An 18,588-nucleotide genomic window follows, 5' to 3' on the forward strand; every position below is an offset into this window, starting at 1 on the left:
TATCTTAGATACTGGCCAATACATGGGAACTTAGAATTGAGGTACTAGTGCGATACCAAATCATATTAAAAAGTCATGCCAAATTAAAACTCAGGGATGCCGAGTCAAATTTGCGATACTAGGAAAATTGACTGCATTTATTTGGTATTTTTCTAGTAAATTGTTCGATCACTCAAAGTGTTTTTACCATACGAGTCACAATCACATACATGCACATGCTTACAGCATGTAGTCCCCATGGTTCTGCAGGCTACTTTTATTACGCGATACCCATGATACATGCATAACCATGAACACAAAGGCAAAGTGGGATTAAGGGACAACGACATTGTGGGCTGAGCAAGCTCAGGATCAACCACCGGCCCTCTGATTGGCACACACGCTCCTCCTAAACTAAAGCTTACCAAGGTCAAAACTTTACATACCAAGTGAGGAACTAGGTCAGAATCCTGCGTTACAAAGTCAGGGTTTTGTTTTAGGATTTTGACAACACATGGCCGCCCAAAAAAGTCAACTTTTATTTCAAATACTTTTAGTTAAATGAAAAGAAATTGAGATCAGTCATGTGTGTGGGGTTGAATTTGCATCTTAAGTAAAGAGAAGCAGCAATAGTCACATCGTTAAATGAACAGTGAGCTTTAACAGGATTTCTTTTGTTGCCAAGGAAGAATCATTTCAAGAGTATCCACCTTAAGCTAGTATTTCAACTAAGCTGGACTAATTGCCTGTCGGCTCCATCTCCACACTCGGTGGAAAGACATGAGGCTGAAAGTATATCTAAGAAGAAGAAAAAAATAGAAGCAGGCACTCAAACATCCTGATTTCAATCCTTATTTTGACAATGAAAAAAAAAAAAAATCCACAAAAGAATATTCAGTCATTTAAATTTAAGTCTGAAGCAAGTCAGAGTAAATTGAGGAACACAATACAACAAAACTAAAAACCATCTCGTTAATCATTCCTAAAACACGTGAACTCTTACAATCCAACTTAGAAGCTACAGTCGTTTAAGAAAGACTAGCATTAGCTCCTTCTCTGATGGGACACAACTGCAGCACGATTAGAGGACATTCCCGTATATCTGCAGGTAACCTTTGCCACTGGCAGCTTTGCAGAGAAACAGAAGGAAAGTGGCTCCGAGTGTGCTCAGAGCGACTCTGGTCAGGGACGTCCTCCAGCTCTTGTGGGACTCAGGCTGAGGAAGCCGACAGGAATCTCTAGCTTCATCCATCTGAGGGAAGACAACAAAGCAAGATTGACACGGGAAACCCAAACAAACCAAGAGAGATTTTTAACGTCATGCAAGCAGCAGAAGTCATTTTTACTTGATCCATTCTGGATTGTGGCAGTTGTACTGACCGGTTTGTTTCAGGCCAGATAAACATTTAACTGGGTGAGAAATGACCACTCATTTACTGGTATCAAAATGACACCAGCTTATTTTCAGAGTGAGGGCATGTCTGGGCACCGAAACATGACTCGTGAACTTGAGTCACTGAGACTTCCTGTGCCAAAATCCTCGAGGATTCATCAGCCAAGTGGAGAGTCAGATTTTGGTCAAAATCAAGTCATGGAGGAATAATGCATTTCCTCAGCTCTCAGGTCAGAGAGTGACAGTGTCAAACTGAAACCCTTTCATGTGAGAAAGTTGGAAAATACAAAGGGCTTAAACAGCTATGTCCGTAAAATATGACCTGGGAACCGGTGGTTTGGCAATGAATACAGATTTCTTACTATTTCCTCAATTCTGACATCACCAAGAAGAAACTCCTCCTGTGAAGATAAAAGTTTTTGTTTTTGTTTTTTAGTCCTCAGGAAAAGAGCCGTAGTTGCTCATCAGGTAAGAAAAAAGTTCAACAGTTGTCAGATATGTTTAGTCAGAGTTCCTGCTGTACAAGGGTTTTACACATACCGTGGAACAGAATGTTTATGTATTGCTTATGTACTCTAACAGTCAGATATTTAATAATCTCTTCAATAAATAACTTTCCAAGCATAAAATCTTTATTCAACTTTAGATAGAGAGCTAATCCTGAGATTAAAAACTGATTTAGTGCAAATCCCATTTCTGGAAAAGTTCAGCAGTTTGATAAAAAAAAAAAAAAAAATCTACAAAATTATCTTTAGTGTCTTCACCTACCAAACTAATAGTATTAAAAAAAACAATGAACAAATGAACTTGATGCCAGTAAAACACTTAAAAATAGTCTGAAAATACTGACTTCAAGAGGGAACATCAACACATCTGGGAATGACGTGCATCAACCTGTGACGGGCCATTTATTTGTATGTGGATTCTACAGCTCGCAAGATCACAAATAATCAAATGTTTCATTAAGTCAGTTCAATTCAATAATACTTTGGTAATCCCCAAAGGGAAGTTATATTGCTGCAGTATACATTTTTGTTATAGACATCTTATTGTTTTAGTTAGATGGGATAAAAAAAATAAAAAAATCAGTTGACAGACTTTTGGAGAGTTGAAGCGTAGCAGAGATAAGGGTGCGGTTGAAATTTTCCCCATGAATGGATTGGGGTGTTGTTTTTGTAGCCTTGCAACAACTTCGCTGATGATGTCACACGTAGTGTAAGCAGGTAAAATAGTTCATGCTCTCTCTGAGACAACATGGACAGAAACTCAGCCGACAGTGCATCATCTGAGGTGAAGAGGCCAGTGATTAGCAAGTGGCTCTTGAACCACGAAGTGATATACTGTACAACTTCTAAAAATGGAAACAAAAAAAAAAACATCAGTTTTGCAAATTACATCTCCACAGCATGTAAAATGACAGGCATTTCTAGATGTTAAGGGGCAACAAGTCGCTGTGGTTCATCGATTTGTGAGCTCAGCTTTTTGCATAAACATTATTTTAGTATGCACTGTTGCATTAACTGACATAGTTCTGCATGAGGGGGAACAACATGAGCTCACACCAGACAGATCCAAGTCAAACTCCAAAGAGGGAGCTAGTAGCTGGTCCACACAGTGAGAACTAGTTCAGGTGGGTTTGAACGGCATCATATGATTGGAGGAGTGATTTAAGGCTATTGGAATGAATGTATCTGGTTACCTGCATGTACGCGTTCATATCCACAAATGACAAGCACTCGCATATTAGGGTAGTCACCATACCAGAACAGCTTAATACAGACAGCCAGAAAAATACCTAAAACAATTTTCATTGACAAGAGGGGAAGTAACATAAAAAAATAACAATAATAAATTAGGAGCACCTAGGGCTGGGCAATATGAGAAAAAGTCATCTCATATTTATATATATCAGTCGATATCGATATATATTAATATCAATATAAAACAAATCACTATTTTGTGACTTCTAAATGTTCCCCGTAACTCTCAAATGATATCAGAAGGTTAATTTTTAATTACATATTCATTTTCTGTCAAAGTTGAACATGACACGTAACACTATACAACTGTTTCAGATAAGTACAGAACAGGTATTGTGAATTAAAATCCTATATATGATCGGTCAACTAATCAAAAACTTTTCATTCTTCGTGCTCAAATGGGTGGCGCTGCCTCAGGTGAAGAAAAAGATTAGTGGTATTCCCGGTTTTTGTCGGAACATGTGCTCGACTTAATTTGCAGTGCACACTACTCTGTTTTGTGTCGGACTTCAAAAAAAAAAAAAAAAATCAGAACACCCCCACACCACTGAACTTTTTGGGCTTTTCTTATCAACAATGTCATCTCTTACGCCTTGGGCTGTGTCTTCTGTCGTTTTTTTACGAGGGAGCACTCATTTTCTTTTTTCTTTTTTTTTTTATATGGCCGCAGCAGCACAAACAAACACGACACGAATAGCTGCTGGCATGGCTCTATTCCAGCCACGTGATTGGTACAGCGCGACACACTCTCGTTGTCATTGGCTATTCGTATTGTCTGTCAAAAGATGGACGAAAGTAATATATCAAAAAGTACATCGACCATGTTTTAAATCGCTTTCGAGGAAAAGTTATTCCTCATTCCTTATTAAAAGCAATAAGTGAAATTGCTTGATTTTTTAAACACAAGCCCAAATAAATGAATATCTTACATCTTACATAAATATCTAAATAAAAAAAACATTCATTAAAGACCAATTAAATTTCATATGAATGGCAAATATCGTGTCTGTGCTCTCTGCCACTGTCATAGGTGCGTTTATGCGACACCACTGACAACTACACGTTCATATACTATTACTCTATGACCACAATAACCTCTGCTGGTAGTCAGTAAATGTCAAACTTCCTGTTTGCCACAGTGAAAGCTTGACAGAAAGATAACTTTCTAAAAGAACATGGCTGCTTTCCCATTTTACTCCGTCTTCTGACATCACCGCATGGCAGTGAAGTGAACCATTCCTAATACTGTTCCCGTTTATTCTTACTCTAAAGTTTTGCTTCAAGAAATAATGTGAGGGTTGTTATCAAAGTAGTACCAAAGTCCTGTGAAGTGTGTCTGACAGCTTGTTTCGTCAGAGGTCCTGCTGATGAAGTGATAGTGTGCATGCTTCAAGAGAGACTTCCATAAATAAAGTTAGATTTTGTGTGCATGCAGGGAAACCCCCTCCTCCTTGGGCTCTGAGCCAGTGGGTCCACATGGGCCGTGTTGGTCGTCAGATTCCTATCTGACACAACCTGAGGACCCCTTCACCACTGCTATCTACAACTATTTCCACCTCGTCTACTCACATCATACTGTACCCCCCACCTCTACTTGACAGCCCTTTCTCTCCTCTTAAACTCCCTCACCCCACCAACCTGCGTCCTCTCCCGTCTTCCCACTGCCCCCACCCTTGCCTTCCCATCAGCTCCCTCATCCCTCCGCCTCAGCGTCTCTGTGCTGACAGGTCGATGTCACAGCGGTGCTGACTTATGGGCTGTGAGGATTCTGCCCTGTCAGGAACGACTCTCTCCTCTCGGAATACAAATGCAAACACACACACACACAAAAAGAGTCAGGTGCACATGTGCAAGCACTACAGCACATACCTGTCGGAGTTTGCCAAAAATTCACATAATCCCACATCCAACATGCATAATACGTTTTGGTCACGTTGCTTTTAATCCTCATAAGAAAGGGGAAAACTCCCAGCAACAGCCAGCTGTGCGTAAAAGGTATTTGAATTGACTTGTTAGAAATATAAATGTTCTCAAGCCTGATAAATATCATCCCATAAGGAACATTAATGTCAACACAGACAGATGCAAAATAAATTGCACCTTGTTTTAGATTCTAACTTCCGATTATTATACTTTTACAATTGAAATATGCATCGACTATTCCTATCATTGATAGCTAACGTCATTGTTTAGTATAGACGTATCTTGCTCTTGCACACAAAGTATCTTTTTTACTTTTTTACCTCCAAACATAAGTTGTTATCAATTGGGGTCTTAATTATGAGTGGTGCATCGTGTAGAAGCCGCCTGTATAATCAGTCACGGATAGTAAAATTTACAACGTGTTGGCTAATATTTCATCTTACCGAGTTTAACACCAACACAGTTGATTTGATTTGTGATATTTGATAAAGGAAGATCACAGGTATTAGTTTTAAAATGACAGGAGCATGAGCTTCACAGTGTATGAGTGTGTTCAGGTGCGCACGTGTTGACCTGGCACAGCAGATTGCGGAGGCAGGTGACTTCCTTCTGCAGGTCTTTAGTCTGGATGACCAGCTGATTGCAGGTGGTCTGGGCCTCTTTCTTTGGGTCCAGTGAGAAGACCAGCTACTTGAAGCACCACAAACAAACAGAAATCTTATTGAATTAAACAGGAGAGTTGGCGAGAAAGGAAAAGGAAGCCATTTGAAACAGTTCATCTATTGATAAATACTTGTTCGTATAACAGAATTGTTTTATGCTGGGCGTAAAAAAAAATAATTAAATAATAATTTAAAAAAATAAAAAAAATAAAATAAAAACAGACTTTCAACAAAAACTTTAAAATAGTTTAAAAGATTTGACCAAGTGCATCCCAAAAACTTCTCCTGCTGAAATGTCAGCAAGCTGGCATGAACTGAAATCCAATGTGTCAAATTGAGTAGCAACCCCTCAACAAGTAAAGCATTATAGATGACACGCACCTGAGAGGCTTGACGAGGAAAGCGACCGATGACATCCTGAATGGTTTCTGTCAGGTAGCAGCATTGCTGATTCACACTTATGAGGAAGTTTTGTAGATCCTCGCTCCTGAAAAACACAAAACTGTTTCTATTTCTAAAGCTTTAATTTCATGTTGATGACTGTCTACATGCCTGTCAGTAGCTGGTTTAGCTATATTAATTTTTTTTATACAATTTAAAGACTTATTCCAAGTTATTGGTTGGTAAAGTGAACACTTAAAGCTTAATCAAGAGCAAATATAAATCATTGGGTAGCATAGAATATTTCTGCGTTTACAATTCACCGTTTATAATATAAATCCGAACCGTCTGTTCCCCGTATGTAAAATGAATCACTGTTCCAATTATTTTCTCATACTTTTTGGGGCATATGAATAATGCTCATATCCCCTTAATGCCTGAATTTATAAAGCTGTATATAAAAAAAAATGCTTTGTGTGTGTTTTAGCCTTTAAGTAGATGGTAAATAATGCTGAGATCATTAATTTCACTTTTGCACAAAAAATAAATAGAATTTTTGGTATTGGGGGAATAAAGATGCGATCAGCTGGTTGATTGAGTCAAAAGGGTTTGTAGCATATATGTGACAATAGGCGTTAAGGGGATATAATGCTTTAACACTCGTGAGATTTACTTTTGTCATAAGTCCACCTATAAAAAAAAAAAAAGACATTAACTGCTGAAGAAGCTCAGCAATGACAGCACAGACAGATTGATGGTTTGGACCAAACTTAGTGCTCACATTCTGCAAGCATTTTTCCTGGAGACCACCTCAAACTGAGCATGCGGCCAAGCCTTCTTCTCACCTCCTTCTCATACGAACCCATGCTGCCATCCCTCCCAGAAAACATCCACCTTAAATGATTAGTTATTTATATTCTCTTCCCATCCCCTGAAACTGGGGTTTATTGATAGTTCTTATCTTAATGGTGCGTTTTCCTTGCGAAGGGCACAGAGCAGGCAGCCATCCTAGCCCTCCTAACACTCTGTCAGAGCGGCAAGTAAACAGTGTCAATGAGCTTCTGCTGCACCCACACCTCCCTTTTTCCTGCTGTTAGTTTATCTAGGAGCAGAGAGTGATGGGCCTGGAAGGGAAGATTGTTAAAGGCACACTCGATATCATGTTTTGAATGCTGATAGAAGGTGCATGTGTGCAGAACTGTATCCCATCTGCAACATGAAGAGAACCCAGAGTTCTTAAGCTTGACCAGCTTGCGAGAACTCTGCAATGCTTCTCTTAGCCAAAAACCTAAAAGCTTTATAATGTAGGACAAGAATTAAATGGCACCAAGAAAAATGCTGGTTAACAGCTTTCATTTACTAGTTCATTAATTTTGTCAAGGCCAAGCATGTAACAAGCCACCTTTTCCCTCTGACGGAGAAGAGCCATAACATTAGCAGAGTTTACATCCAAATCTACAATACATTTTGACAGTATTTTCAGAAGATCTGCTAAATAAAATGTCAATTTAAGCATTTCACTATCCATTACTGTCAATTATCATGAAGGATTTTTCTCCAAGCTGTGTGCTTGGTCATGCCAACAAAGCATTGCCTGGAAAAACAGAGGTCCTGAGCCCACTGCTGCATGTGTGTTGGGTTTTTTTGTTTGTTTGTTTTTTCAAAATCATTAATTACTTGTCATTCACCATTGAGTTTTATTTGGTAAGCCCGTTAAGCTTACCAAATATGTCTGATACGCATTACACAGGCGTCTTTGGCAAAACCAAGTCATGGTTTCTTCAAATTCTTTTCATGATTTAAGTTATTAAATGCATCTCTAAGGATTTAGTCTGGCTCTTCTTTGCTCATACCAACCACCCATCACCTCTCACCTTACAAATCATTAGAGCTCCACTTAAACCATTAGAGTCTGGCTCAAGGTTAGGCTAGGAAGATGGGGGAGGGAGATGCAGACAGGACAGTGAGATGCTTATAGGGTTGATGGATTACTTCCAGTGGAGGAGGACAGATGCTGCATTTTGAGGAGATGGAGGTAAGCTGAATGTGGAGGAGGGTTTAAGGTGTTTGGCTGACAAGTGGTTACATTTGTTTTGCCACCGATGTCAAATTCGTTTTTTAATTTTGTGCCGACTGTTTTGTGGCATGTTTTTCTTTTTTGCAGCCGACAGCTTCTCAAAAACTGTGAGCAATCTCAAACACACAAGTCTGCATCATGTTGAAGGTAGGTGAAGAAAATAAAGATCCGCTTGATGCATTTCTCCAATTTATTTCATATCAGTGAAGCTCAAAGAAAGAAAATGACAGATTTCCAATGCAGGGCTTTTCTAGAGCTTTTTTTTGGAACTTAGCATTCAGTTGACAACTTGTCAATTGCAACAGGCCTGCTGGGCATGAAGATATAATATCCTACCCACTGTAGGCAGATCCTAGTTGGCTGATTGTGTCTAGGTCTACTTTGTCCAGGTGCATCTGCTGCACGGCACTCCACACCTTCTGCTGGTCTACTGGGTCTGTGATACCAATCTGACAAATGAGGAGAAGAAGAAAAAATAAAACAGTGCGTTTCTTTAAAACTTTTTTTTAATGTGTTCATGTACTTTTTAAGTCTGGGGTTTACCTAAGCAGTTTAAAAGACTGCTATGCTATTAGTTTGATCTTAACAGTGATGACAGCAGCTGCTGTCTTTTTCTGGGTCACCCCCAAGCCTGCCTGTAAGCAGCAGAGCTGACAGACACATAGATGTTACAGTCATCCTCTACCTTCTCAAAGTCCTCCTTCTCCATGGTCAACAGGTAGCTCCAGGTGATGTCATTTTCCTGCACTCGTGTGTATGTGAAGTCAGAAACAGAACAGAATTTACCAAATCAAAACTTCTACAGATGTTCCTGTAACAGATGTACAGAGCTTTTCTGCATACAGTAACAACAAGCTACCTGCACCCATCAAGCCCAGTCCTCATATTTCAGATAAGGCTGAAAACTTCAGCTGACCCTTAGTTTAATTCGAACCATACCAAACCATTTGGAAGTAAAATATGTAAACTGCACACCTCAGGACACATTCCCAAGCATGTCAAAGTCAATCTATCAATGATGTAGTTGCACAAAAGTCATTTTGGGATCACAGTATATCACCCATTGCTCTAATAAAACATTATATTACGTGTAATGGCATGCCGTCTCTGCTTTCCATTTTGGCATCAGTAAGATAAAGGAACAGAAATCTTTCATTACAAGAATGGTGTTTTTGAATGCATAAAACCGAAGATACATTGAACTCTTATCTTGGTGTGCAGGTAAGTACTTACAGTCATGATGTCCGTGAGGTAGCCCAGATCAAGGCCATGTAGGAGAAGTTCAAGATCATCAAGCTTGGTTGCACTGAGTAGGACAGAAAGGACATAACAGCTTTTAAAAATGATCATATTGATGTAAGTGTCAAAAACCTGCGACTATTGTTGCATCAAAAAAACAAAACAAAAAACAAACAGTACTGCATCAAAATATGCTAATTCAACTGAGTTATCTAACAATTAAAAGGGAGGCCATCCTTTGTGTGCAGGTTTATAGCCAAAAGTATGTAAAAGTCTTATGCAGTGTGGGGCCTTTGAACAAAGCTCATCATAAGCTTAAATGACTTCAAATAAAGAGGAAATTGCGTAAGGCATTGAACATATCAAAGTTAAAGGCCTACAGAAAGCTGACACTACACCCAATACATAATGATAATACATACACAGAGGAACAATAATGATCATTGGACTCTACACCAAAACATTTCATAAACGCATGAAATTTGCGATTTTGAATTTGCCGCTTGGAAATCCTTCCTGGAATTCCAGACTGGGGGCGGGGCTTCCGTGTGACGTCACAGGTGCCATGGGTTTTCCTGGCTGCCACTATTAGTATGCTTGTTGAGTGGTGAAGGCAATAAAACGTTGGGTTCAGTGCAGTTTTTATTGCGAGTAGATGTACGAAGTGCTGTGGGTGCGTGTGTTGCCCTCAGCAGCAGCAGCTCACACCACCGGGGACAGAGGAAGCAGAGAGACCCGCGGTCTTGTGTCTGTGTCTCCTCCTCCCGCCGTGTTCAGCTCCCTGCGGTGCGGACGCTCAGGGGGAATCCACCTGGCGGAGAGCGGACACACCGCGGGATGGTTGCCCTGAAATCAGCCGTGTGTCCACGTCGGGGCTCTTGATGATCGCTCTGCCGAGATTTCCACTCTCCACCTGGCGGAGAGTGTGTCCGCTCTCCGCCAGGTGGATTCCCCCTGAGTGTCCGCACCGCAGGGAGCTGAACACGGCGGGATGGCTCCGGCTGATTTCACCAGAGAGGAGGCAGGCGGACAGGGAGGCACAGACACAAGACGCGGGTCTCTCTGCTTCCTCTGTCCCCGGTGGTGTGAGCTGCTGCTGCTGAGGGCAACACACGCACTTCGTACATCTACTCGCAATAAAAATTGCACTGAACCCAACGTTTTATATTTCCAAGCGACGTCCCGCGGCACACATCGAAATTTGCCGTGAAGAAGCTGTCCAGGTCTGGCAAACTGCTGGCTTCGCTACTAGAACTACTGGGGGTTGTTCCAGCAGCTGGCACTCGCGACGTCACGCACCTGTCGTTCCAGTTTGCCAAATTCAAATCAAATGTGGTGATAGTTATTGGGCCTAATCAGGACTATCCAGGGGCCTAAAAATATTTTAAAATCATAAAAAAATTCCATGGTATATAAGGAAACGATCTGCTATTTCAGTTTTCTGCAAAAAAAAAAAAAAAAAAATCACCTTTCTGTAGGCCTTTAAATGCTACTCATTACATTTTCTCTGATGTAACAAAAAAGTTCTTAATTCAAAACAGATTATTGGTCGAGAGGGATAATTCATAGCAAGTGTTAAAAAAATCCTTGGTGGATCAATAGAAATGTTGAAAGTAAGCCAACATTGGATAAATTATTAATTAGTGATTAAAATGCCATTATTTGGGCAACATTTAAATGTACTGCATTATTATCAGTCAGTGAGGCTATTTAATGATCAAATGTTGGGTAAACATTAATTATTAGCTTTAAATTGTGTGACTATGTCAGACATCAACTTTCAGTATCCTACCTAACAAAATGTTTCAGTTTGATTTTCTTGCCTGGGATATCATCAAGACAGGAATCAGTTAAAGTCTAAGGTATTATTCAGACGATTTATTCCACGAGTTTAGTTTAAGTCACCACAGTGATCTCGCCAGGTTAAAAGAGCCATCTTTGTGACATTGAAAACTGACTTTCAGCTTACTAAATCACTTATTCCATTTCATATCAAACCCCTCTGATCTAGAAAGCATGCAACATGAGTAATGTGATTTTTAACATCTTTGTGGCTAACGTGATTGAAAAGCTGAAGCTAAAATAGTCACGGGCACTGATTCCTGGTGCCACATGTCGCTAAATACAATTTTTCTGTCTCATGTTAATTGCCCAATGGTGTCTGAATGGACTAAACATTCATCAAAGAGGTTTATTATTGTTTATGTCTGGTTGGACAATGGATTGACAACACCTGCCACACGAGCATCAGCACACTGAAAACCCAACAGGGGGTGAAAGGCAAACAGGCTGCAGTGAATAGTGAAATATTAAACTGACAACAAAGAAGATTTGTGGAAAGTGACATTCTATGAATACAAAGACCAACACATAGATGATACTTTACTATGAACTAGGGGTGGCACGGATCACAAAACTCACGGTTCGGTGTGTATCACGGTTTGAGGTCTACGGTTTAGTACGATTTTTTTTTTTTTTTTTCAACTTTTTTTAACTTTTAGCCCCATAATACACACCATTACACCAGTGGAACACTGTAATAATCGCTGAAAAGATTTTACTACCAGAAAGCTAGTATTTTGAGAGCGAAAGAGGGAAGACAATGGATGATTTCAACATGTTTTACATTTATGACTCAAAAAAAGTGTCAGGAATGTTTGCTCCCATCTGGTGGCATCTACAGGACAACCACAATAAAAATTGGGGAAAAAGTGACATCCCGTGGCTCCAGCACCTTCAACATGTTTCTAAAGCCTTCAGCCTCCACCACGTTATAGGGCTGCATGTCCTTCGCAATGAATAAACCAATGGCTTTGGAAATTGATTTTGCTTTTGCGGTGTCCTCAGCCAGAGGCTGTTTAAATGCAGCGCTGAGTGTAAAGGGCTTTTTGGCAGGCTCTCCTCTCCTCCCCTCCACTGACACACTTGGGTGATGTCTGCGCAAATGGCCGGACATATTTGAAGTGTTTCCACTAGCGTATGCAAGACGGGTTTTGCAATGCTTGCATGTCGTAATCGTTCGATCCACGCTTTTGTTGCCAGCATCAGCCCGCCTTCACTACTTCCACTTGCCGCGTTTGTGCAGGCCGCCACACCGCTTTGCTTTCGCTTCTTTGACGCGAATTGAAACCACGTGCTAACATACGGGCTATAATGCGAACGTCGAACATCTGGACACACAAAAAAAATTAAAAATTAAAAAAATTAAACCATGGACCCCGTACGGTTTGTACACGCCCCGCCCCGTGAGAAGCAAACCGTACGGTTTGGAGCGTCCACCAAAACCGTACCATGCCTACTATGAACTGCTGATCATCTGTATAATCTTCATGCAGATTACATTCCATTAGATCAGGGTAAATATCTGGCTGAACTGCTGCGATTTAAACTTCACTTTAGATTAATTTGCGCATTAGAAACCTGTCTCTGCTCATTTTACCTTTCCTTAGAGAAAGCAGATTCGGAGTTAGTCTTAAAGAACTTGGACAGGGTCTCCTCCATGGAACCGACGGCCTGAACAGCAGACATGTTGGATGAGGAGGACAAGATCCTGGTGATCTGTGGACAGAGATATACATCAAAACATAATTTGATTTAATAGTTGTTTAAAGATGGAAGTGGGAAATGATTTCTCCAGAACATTTAAGCAAAACTCATATGTCAAGTAAAATAAGTATAACAAGTAAATAAATACATTTTGGCAACTTTGATGATGATATCTAAATGCGTCACAGAAATACTGGAGGTACCTGTGTGTGTCTGAAGGTCTCAGACAGATCAACAGGGCTCTTGCCAGTCTTTGTCCTTATGTTTTTGTCTGCTCCCAGTTGGAGGAGCTTCAACACAGCTTCCTCTCTACCATACTGGGATGCTATAGACAAAGCCTGGCAGAATATATCAGCATCGGTTATATAGACAGAGTATATTTCTCATGAGACAATTTTCTCTGTATGGTGCCCTGTGAGGTACAGTGCAAGATGCACAACACCACAGAGATAATTCACTAGAATTTAAAAAAAAAAAAAAAAAAAAAAAAAGGAAAAAAAAAATAGTGACATACAGTGTATCCATTGCTGTCCTGGTAGTTGATTTCTGCACTGTGGGACACAAGCAGGTTGATTATCTTACTGTGGCCCTCCCTGGCTGCCAACATCAAGCACGTCATTTGAGACCTAAGAACAGCCGACAAGAGAGAAAGAGATTACAAGAGAAGGAAAATAGGTTTGAGGGCAGACAATTAAGGCAAAGGTAATGACCAAAGGAAAGGTGAAAACCTGATTTGAGAAGTTGAGAAGAGTGAGAGGTGAAGAGACATAGGTTCCCAAAAAACAAACAAACAAAAAAAATGTAAACAAAAATTTGTGAAACCCAGAGATGAATGATCAATGAAAACATTGAGGGAAGTGATAACATAGGAGGGCAGAGACACCACCAGAGGGCAGCAGACACCACATTGTTGGTTAGAATTATTTTTCCTGGCTCCACAAAAAAACACAAATCTGCATTTCTTGTTATTACTACATAAGAAAAAAACAAATAACAGAATAGGGAAGAAGATGCATTTGTATTTGTAAGCAGTTGGATAGAAAAGTTTAAATGAAATCTAGTGATCAAAAAGCTATGTGCAGGGTTATTAATCAACATTCAAGTTAAGATTTCACAAGACAATATGTACAATATCCTATACCATTTCTCAACAATGTGTACAGAGGTGATGGTGTTCTTGAAATTAGATGTCCAAGTGTTCTGTAATGCCCACCACAGGGTACTATAGGCATGCTAGGGTACAGTCATAGGAAGTCCAGATAAAAAAATATTTATTTATTCTCATTTATATTACAACACAAAACTGTGGAGCAAGATGACAGATGGAGTCCCTCAAACACGTCATGATCTCTTTTTATTTATTTATTTTATTAATATATCAGGCATTAAGTTGACTAGAGAAGCAGATAAACAGTCTGATAGAAAAAAAAACAGGACTACGGCAAAAATAAAATAAAATTGTTATGAAGCCAACTCTTTATCATGATTTAAACTTAAAAGACATACAGTATTTCCACTGCAGATTTGATGCGCTGACAAGCTTTTGAGTGATTTGATACCAACAGACTTGACATGTTCTAAAAAGGGTTGTTGTTTGTTCTCATCTCACTTTGTTTGGGATGTTTTAAGGAGCAACGCTGGGCATTATCTATGCAGACACCAGCCAATATACTGCAATATATAGTCCTTTATAGTAATTTCCCAATCCATACATTCTTTATTCCTCTCCTCATGTCACAGTCCCCTCCACTTGCAAAGCAAACTGCAGAGATAAAAGGCTTGAGAATAGATAACTTTAAAGTAAAACACAATGGAGCTGTCATTTCAAACCAACATCAACCAAATATGACATGTAGTACAGCTGCATCATCATCTGTCCCTTATTTAGCTAAAACCTTGTGCTGCATTCTATTATACTATATATATATATATATATATATATATATCTACTATTTTTTTGAAGAGGAGCATATATCAATATACTGGAAACACAGATCCCTTTTACACATTGTGATTAAACTGTCTCTTCTGTCCTCAACATGACTTATTAGTTAAGACTAGGGCTGCATTATAAATCAAAAGGATATCATTCTGATATTAACATGTGCAATATGAACTTTGTAAAAGATTGCTTGGTGTGCCATAAATGATAAGGGACTGACCTTTTGACGACAAGGATGGAGGAGATGAGGAGGCACAAATTAAAGGAAGAAATAAACCTGTCGTGACGTATTCAAACCAGTGTCTCCTCTGCTCTCAGCCTGAGCCAGACAACACACCCAGGCGCACTAAAGAACTCAGACGTTCAAATTAAAATTTGACAATAATGCACCTTCACACGGGGTTGTGTGAACATATAAATCAGACTATATCTTATTTTATTTTGTTGGACGAACAACAATGCTGCTCCAATCCTTGTTCAGAGAGCAGGATAAGAAAAGGAGAGTTTTAAAGTTGAGTTTGCAAACAGTCCCTGAAATACTACAGCTTAGTCTGTCTTAAAGCAAAAGATCTTTTGGTCTTTTGTTATTCTTCATTAAATGTTTTGTAACTAGTGGCCAAACATAAGCAGCATAAGCCCTTGTGGCATTTTCATCGATAAAAGAAAAAATGTGTGAGAATCTGTGTGTCTGTGTGTGTCTCGTGTGAGTGAGAGACCAGAGAGTTACAGATAAAACTGCGAGAGTCCTCATCTACCTGCGTCTGTCCGGTAAGTGACTTGTAGTCGTCCTACTAAAAAGAGTCCTCTTACTTACAAGTTATGTCATGTACCGCTGTTTCTGTGGGGATAACTAGTTTGGTGACAAGACCACAAACTCCCAACATGATAAAAAAGTGAGGGCAACACCAGCATGATGCATAAACTACACTGTTGACCTGCAGCGGGTCTGCCAGCAGCATGTTGAAAGGCAGTTATCAACTTATCGGTCTTCAGGAGAGACTGAAATGACAATAAAAATTAAATGTATCCAAACAGTGTAAGAAAATAGCTACCAATTCAATCATTTAAAAGGGGAAGTTCTTTTTTTTTTTTTTTTTTTTTTAATTAAACCTGGAACATATTTATCTACTCACCGATAACAGTTTGGTTAAAGTCAGCGTCCTTCGGACGCTATTTAGATCACTTAAGATCTATCCATATAACGGGAGAGAAAGGGGCATTGACAATACAGCCTCTAAATAAGACATTATCTGTCTAGTGGGATAACTTCTTCAACGTGCGCCGCTGCAGCACACCTCATTCACTCCAGTAAGGACGTCCATCGTACTCAAAGTTGTCATCCATGTCGTCAAAATCTGATAAATATCCTGCCATGATGCACAAAACTAGCAGTAGCAAACCCGGTGAAGTTAGCCAACTGTCACAGAGCACGGAGTAAATAAGCTGTTGCAGCAAGGCAAGGCAAGGCAATTTTATTTATAGAGCACAATTCATACACAGGGCAATTCAAAGTGCTTTACAGCTACATAAAATCACAAGAAGGCAATAAAACCATTAAAAAGGAATAAAAAAATAAAAGAAATTAAAAAAGAAAGAAATTTAAAACCCATTAAAATAATCATTAATTCATTAAAAAGTGAAGAGTGCAGATAAAATACTTTCAGGTGTCATATGCACAGCTAAATAGAACTGTTTTCAGCCTGGATTATCTGTCTTTATTTCACCAATACTTTAAGCCAAATAAATGAATGAACGCCTACTATTGCACTGTTAGTTCATAGGTGCTGTGTTGTTGTTATCCTTGTTTATTGGGGGGCTTATGGGGGCTTTCTACACATGCGTCTAGTGGGATGACTTTGACGCGCACTAATGCCTTATTTAGAGGTTGTATTGTCAATGCCCCGTTCTCTCCCGTTATATGGATATAGCCTATGTGGATCTCGAGTGATCTAAATAACGTCCGAAGGAGGCCGACTTTCACCCAACTGTGTTTTTAAAAAAAATAAATAAATTAAAAAAAAATTAAAAAAAATAAATAAATAAATAAAAATCGGTGAGTAGATGAATGTATTTTATGCCAGAAATAAGGTCCAGGTTAAAAAAAAAACTTCTCCTTTAAATCACACCTATTTAGAAAAGGAAGTTAAAGTGAATCTGACTTGCAAAAATGACACGGATGAAAAAAAGTGACTGATGTGTCAACCAAAAATAACTTCAGTCAACATGCAGTTCTGCAAATTAATATACATTTAATCTTAAAGGGGAACTCCGGGGTTTTTGAAGCGCATTTCCATTGCTGGAGGTTGTCAAATACTGATAGTAGGACACAGAGAGGTGCAAATCGGCGCTCCCTGTGTGGAGATCGCGCTGTTCGCTCAGCCTGTCATGCGAGGCTAATACGTGGTGGCTAAGGGGCAACTGCTAACCCTTCCACGTAAAACAACTTGCACACTGCAGAAACGTCACACCACTTTATAAACCATCCGACAATAAAGTCACAAGCCTTACCATCAAAACCATATGCATGGTTCTCACATTACTGGCATGGGGACGTTACAAAACAACTTTATAAACAGCATGTAACTCACCGGTTAGTTGTGGGCTCGCGCATGTGAAAGCCCAAAAGAGTCGATGGATGATAATCCCATATACAAAACAATTATCTTCTCTAGAAAAACTGTGTTCAAGTATTTAAAACATTAAAACAATATTACTGGGCATGTATTTTTTTTATTGTATTTGTCATTTCCTCTTGTGTCATCTGTTGGGGCAGCAGCATCAGAACCAGGGACCTAAAAAGACTCAACAACCTTATAAGGAAGGCTGGTTCTGTTCTGGGGACGTCTGTGAAACCTCTGGAGACAATAATGCAAAGAAGGATTCTGCATAAAATCAAGAGAATTATGGACAACCCTGAACATCCTCTCCATGAGACTGTTATCGGAAAACAGAGTCTCTTCAGTCAAAGGCTTCTTCAGTTTGGATGCAAAACGGACCGCTACAGGAAATCTTTCCTGCCCACAGCCATCAGCATCTATAATAACTCCTTGATTTAATTGAGTTACATCAACATTTAATTTTCCTCTGGGATAAATAAAGTATTTTTGAATTGAATTGAATTTACTTTAAACCTTTCTGGCATTTCGTCACTCCTATATTACCTATTATTTGCACATGTGCGAAAAGGTGGGAAAGTTTGGGGCAATTCATCACTTCACTTCATGCTTTTACAGGGTGTGTGTTGTGTGCGCGAAAAGGTGTGCGAGTGCAAGAGAGGAAACTGGCAAGATGATTAGAGGAAACATTTATGAGGGCAATTCAAATGTACACCAACAGAGCACACTGACAAGTCCAATTCTTGGACAAACACTACATGACATTTTGCTGCAAATAAATATTTATTTATTTCTTTATTTTTTTAAATGTCCCTCAACTTTGAAGTTATGATTTAGCCACATCCAATTCTGATTGTATAATACATTATAGACTATATATATATACACACACAAATCAAATTATTTTCTAAGATGATCCCTGAATGAGTCTATCAAACCAAAACTGGTATGGTGTTCGTGTTATGGAAAAAAAGACCAATCCCAATTTCTCCCTGTGACTCTAAAACTTGGCCTTAAATACAGTGTCTCACAAAAATGTTCATCCTCCTTGGTAATTTTCCTATTTTACAA

The 18,588-nt window shown here is 39.3% G+C and overlaps 1 protein-coding gene across 1 annotated transcript in view; it reads right to left on the bottom strand.

Annotated features, from left to right (window-relative positions):
- Positions 1 to 1,060: 1,060 nt before the first annotated feature.
- The window catches only part of asz1 (ankyrin repeat, SAM and basic leucine zipper domain containing 1), a 35,939-nt gene continuing 18,411 nt past the window's right edge, over positions 1,061 to 18,588 (bottom strand). The window contains exons 5-13 of the mRNA XM_075471200.1: positions 13,475 to 13,586; positions 13,164 to 13,298; positions 12,854 to 12,972; positions 9,409 to 9,481; positions 8,861 to 8,917; positions 8,512 to 8,624; positions 6,099 to 6,204; positions 5,629 to 5,742; positions 1,061 to 1,231 (exon numbers count right to left, since the gene is read on the bottom strand). Of these exons, the coding sequence (XP_075327315.1) occupies positions 1,061 to 1,231; positions 5,629 to 5,742; positions 6,099 to 6,204; positions 8,512 to 8,624; positions 8,861 to 8,917; positions 9,409 to 9,481; positions 12,854 to 12,972; positions 13,164 to 13,298; positions 13,475 to 13,586 (1,000 nt within the window). The remainder of the gene's footprint in view (positions 1,232 to 5,628; positions 5,743 to 6,098; positions 6,205 to 8,511; positions 8,625 to 8,860; positions 8,918 to 9,408; positions 9,482 to 12,853; positions 12,973 to 13,163; positions 13,299 to 13,474; positions 13,587 to 18,588) is intronic.

Source organism: Odontesthes bonariensis, chromosome 7 (assembly GCF_027942865.1).
Source record: "Odontesthes bonariensis isolate fOdoBon6 chromosome 7, fOdoBon6.hap1, whole genome shotgun sequence".
In the NCBI taxonomy this organism is placed as follows: domain Eukaryota; kingdom Metazoa; phylum Chordata; class Actinopteri; order Atheriniformes; family Atherinopsidae; genus Odontesthes; species Odontesthes bonariensis.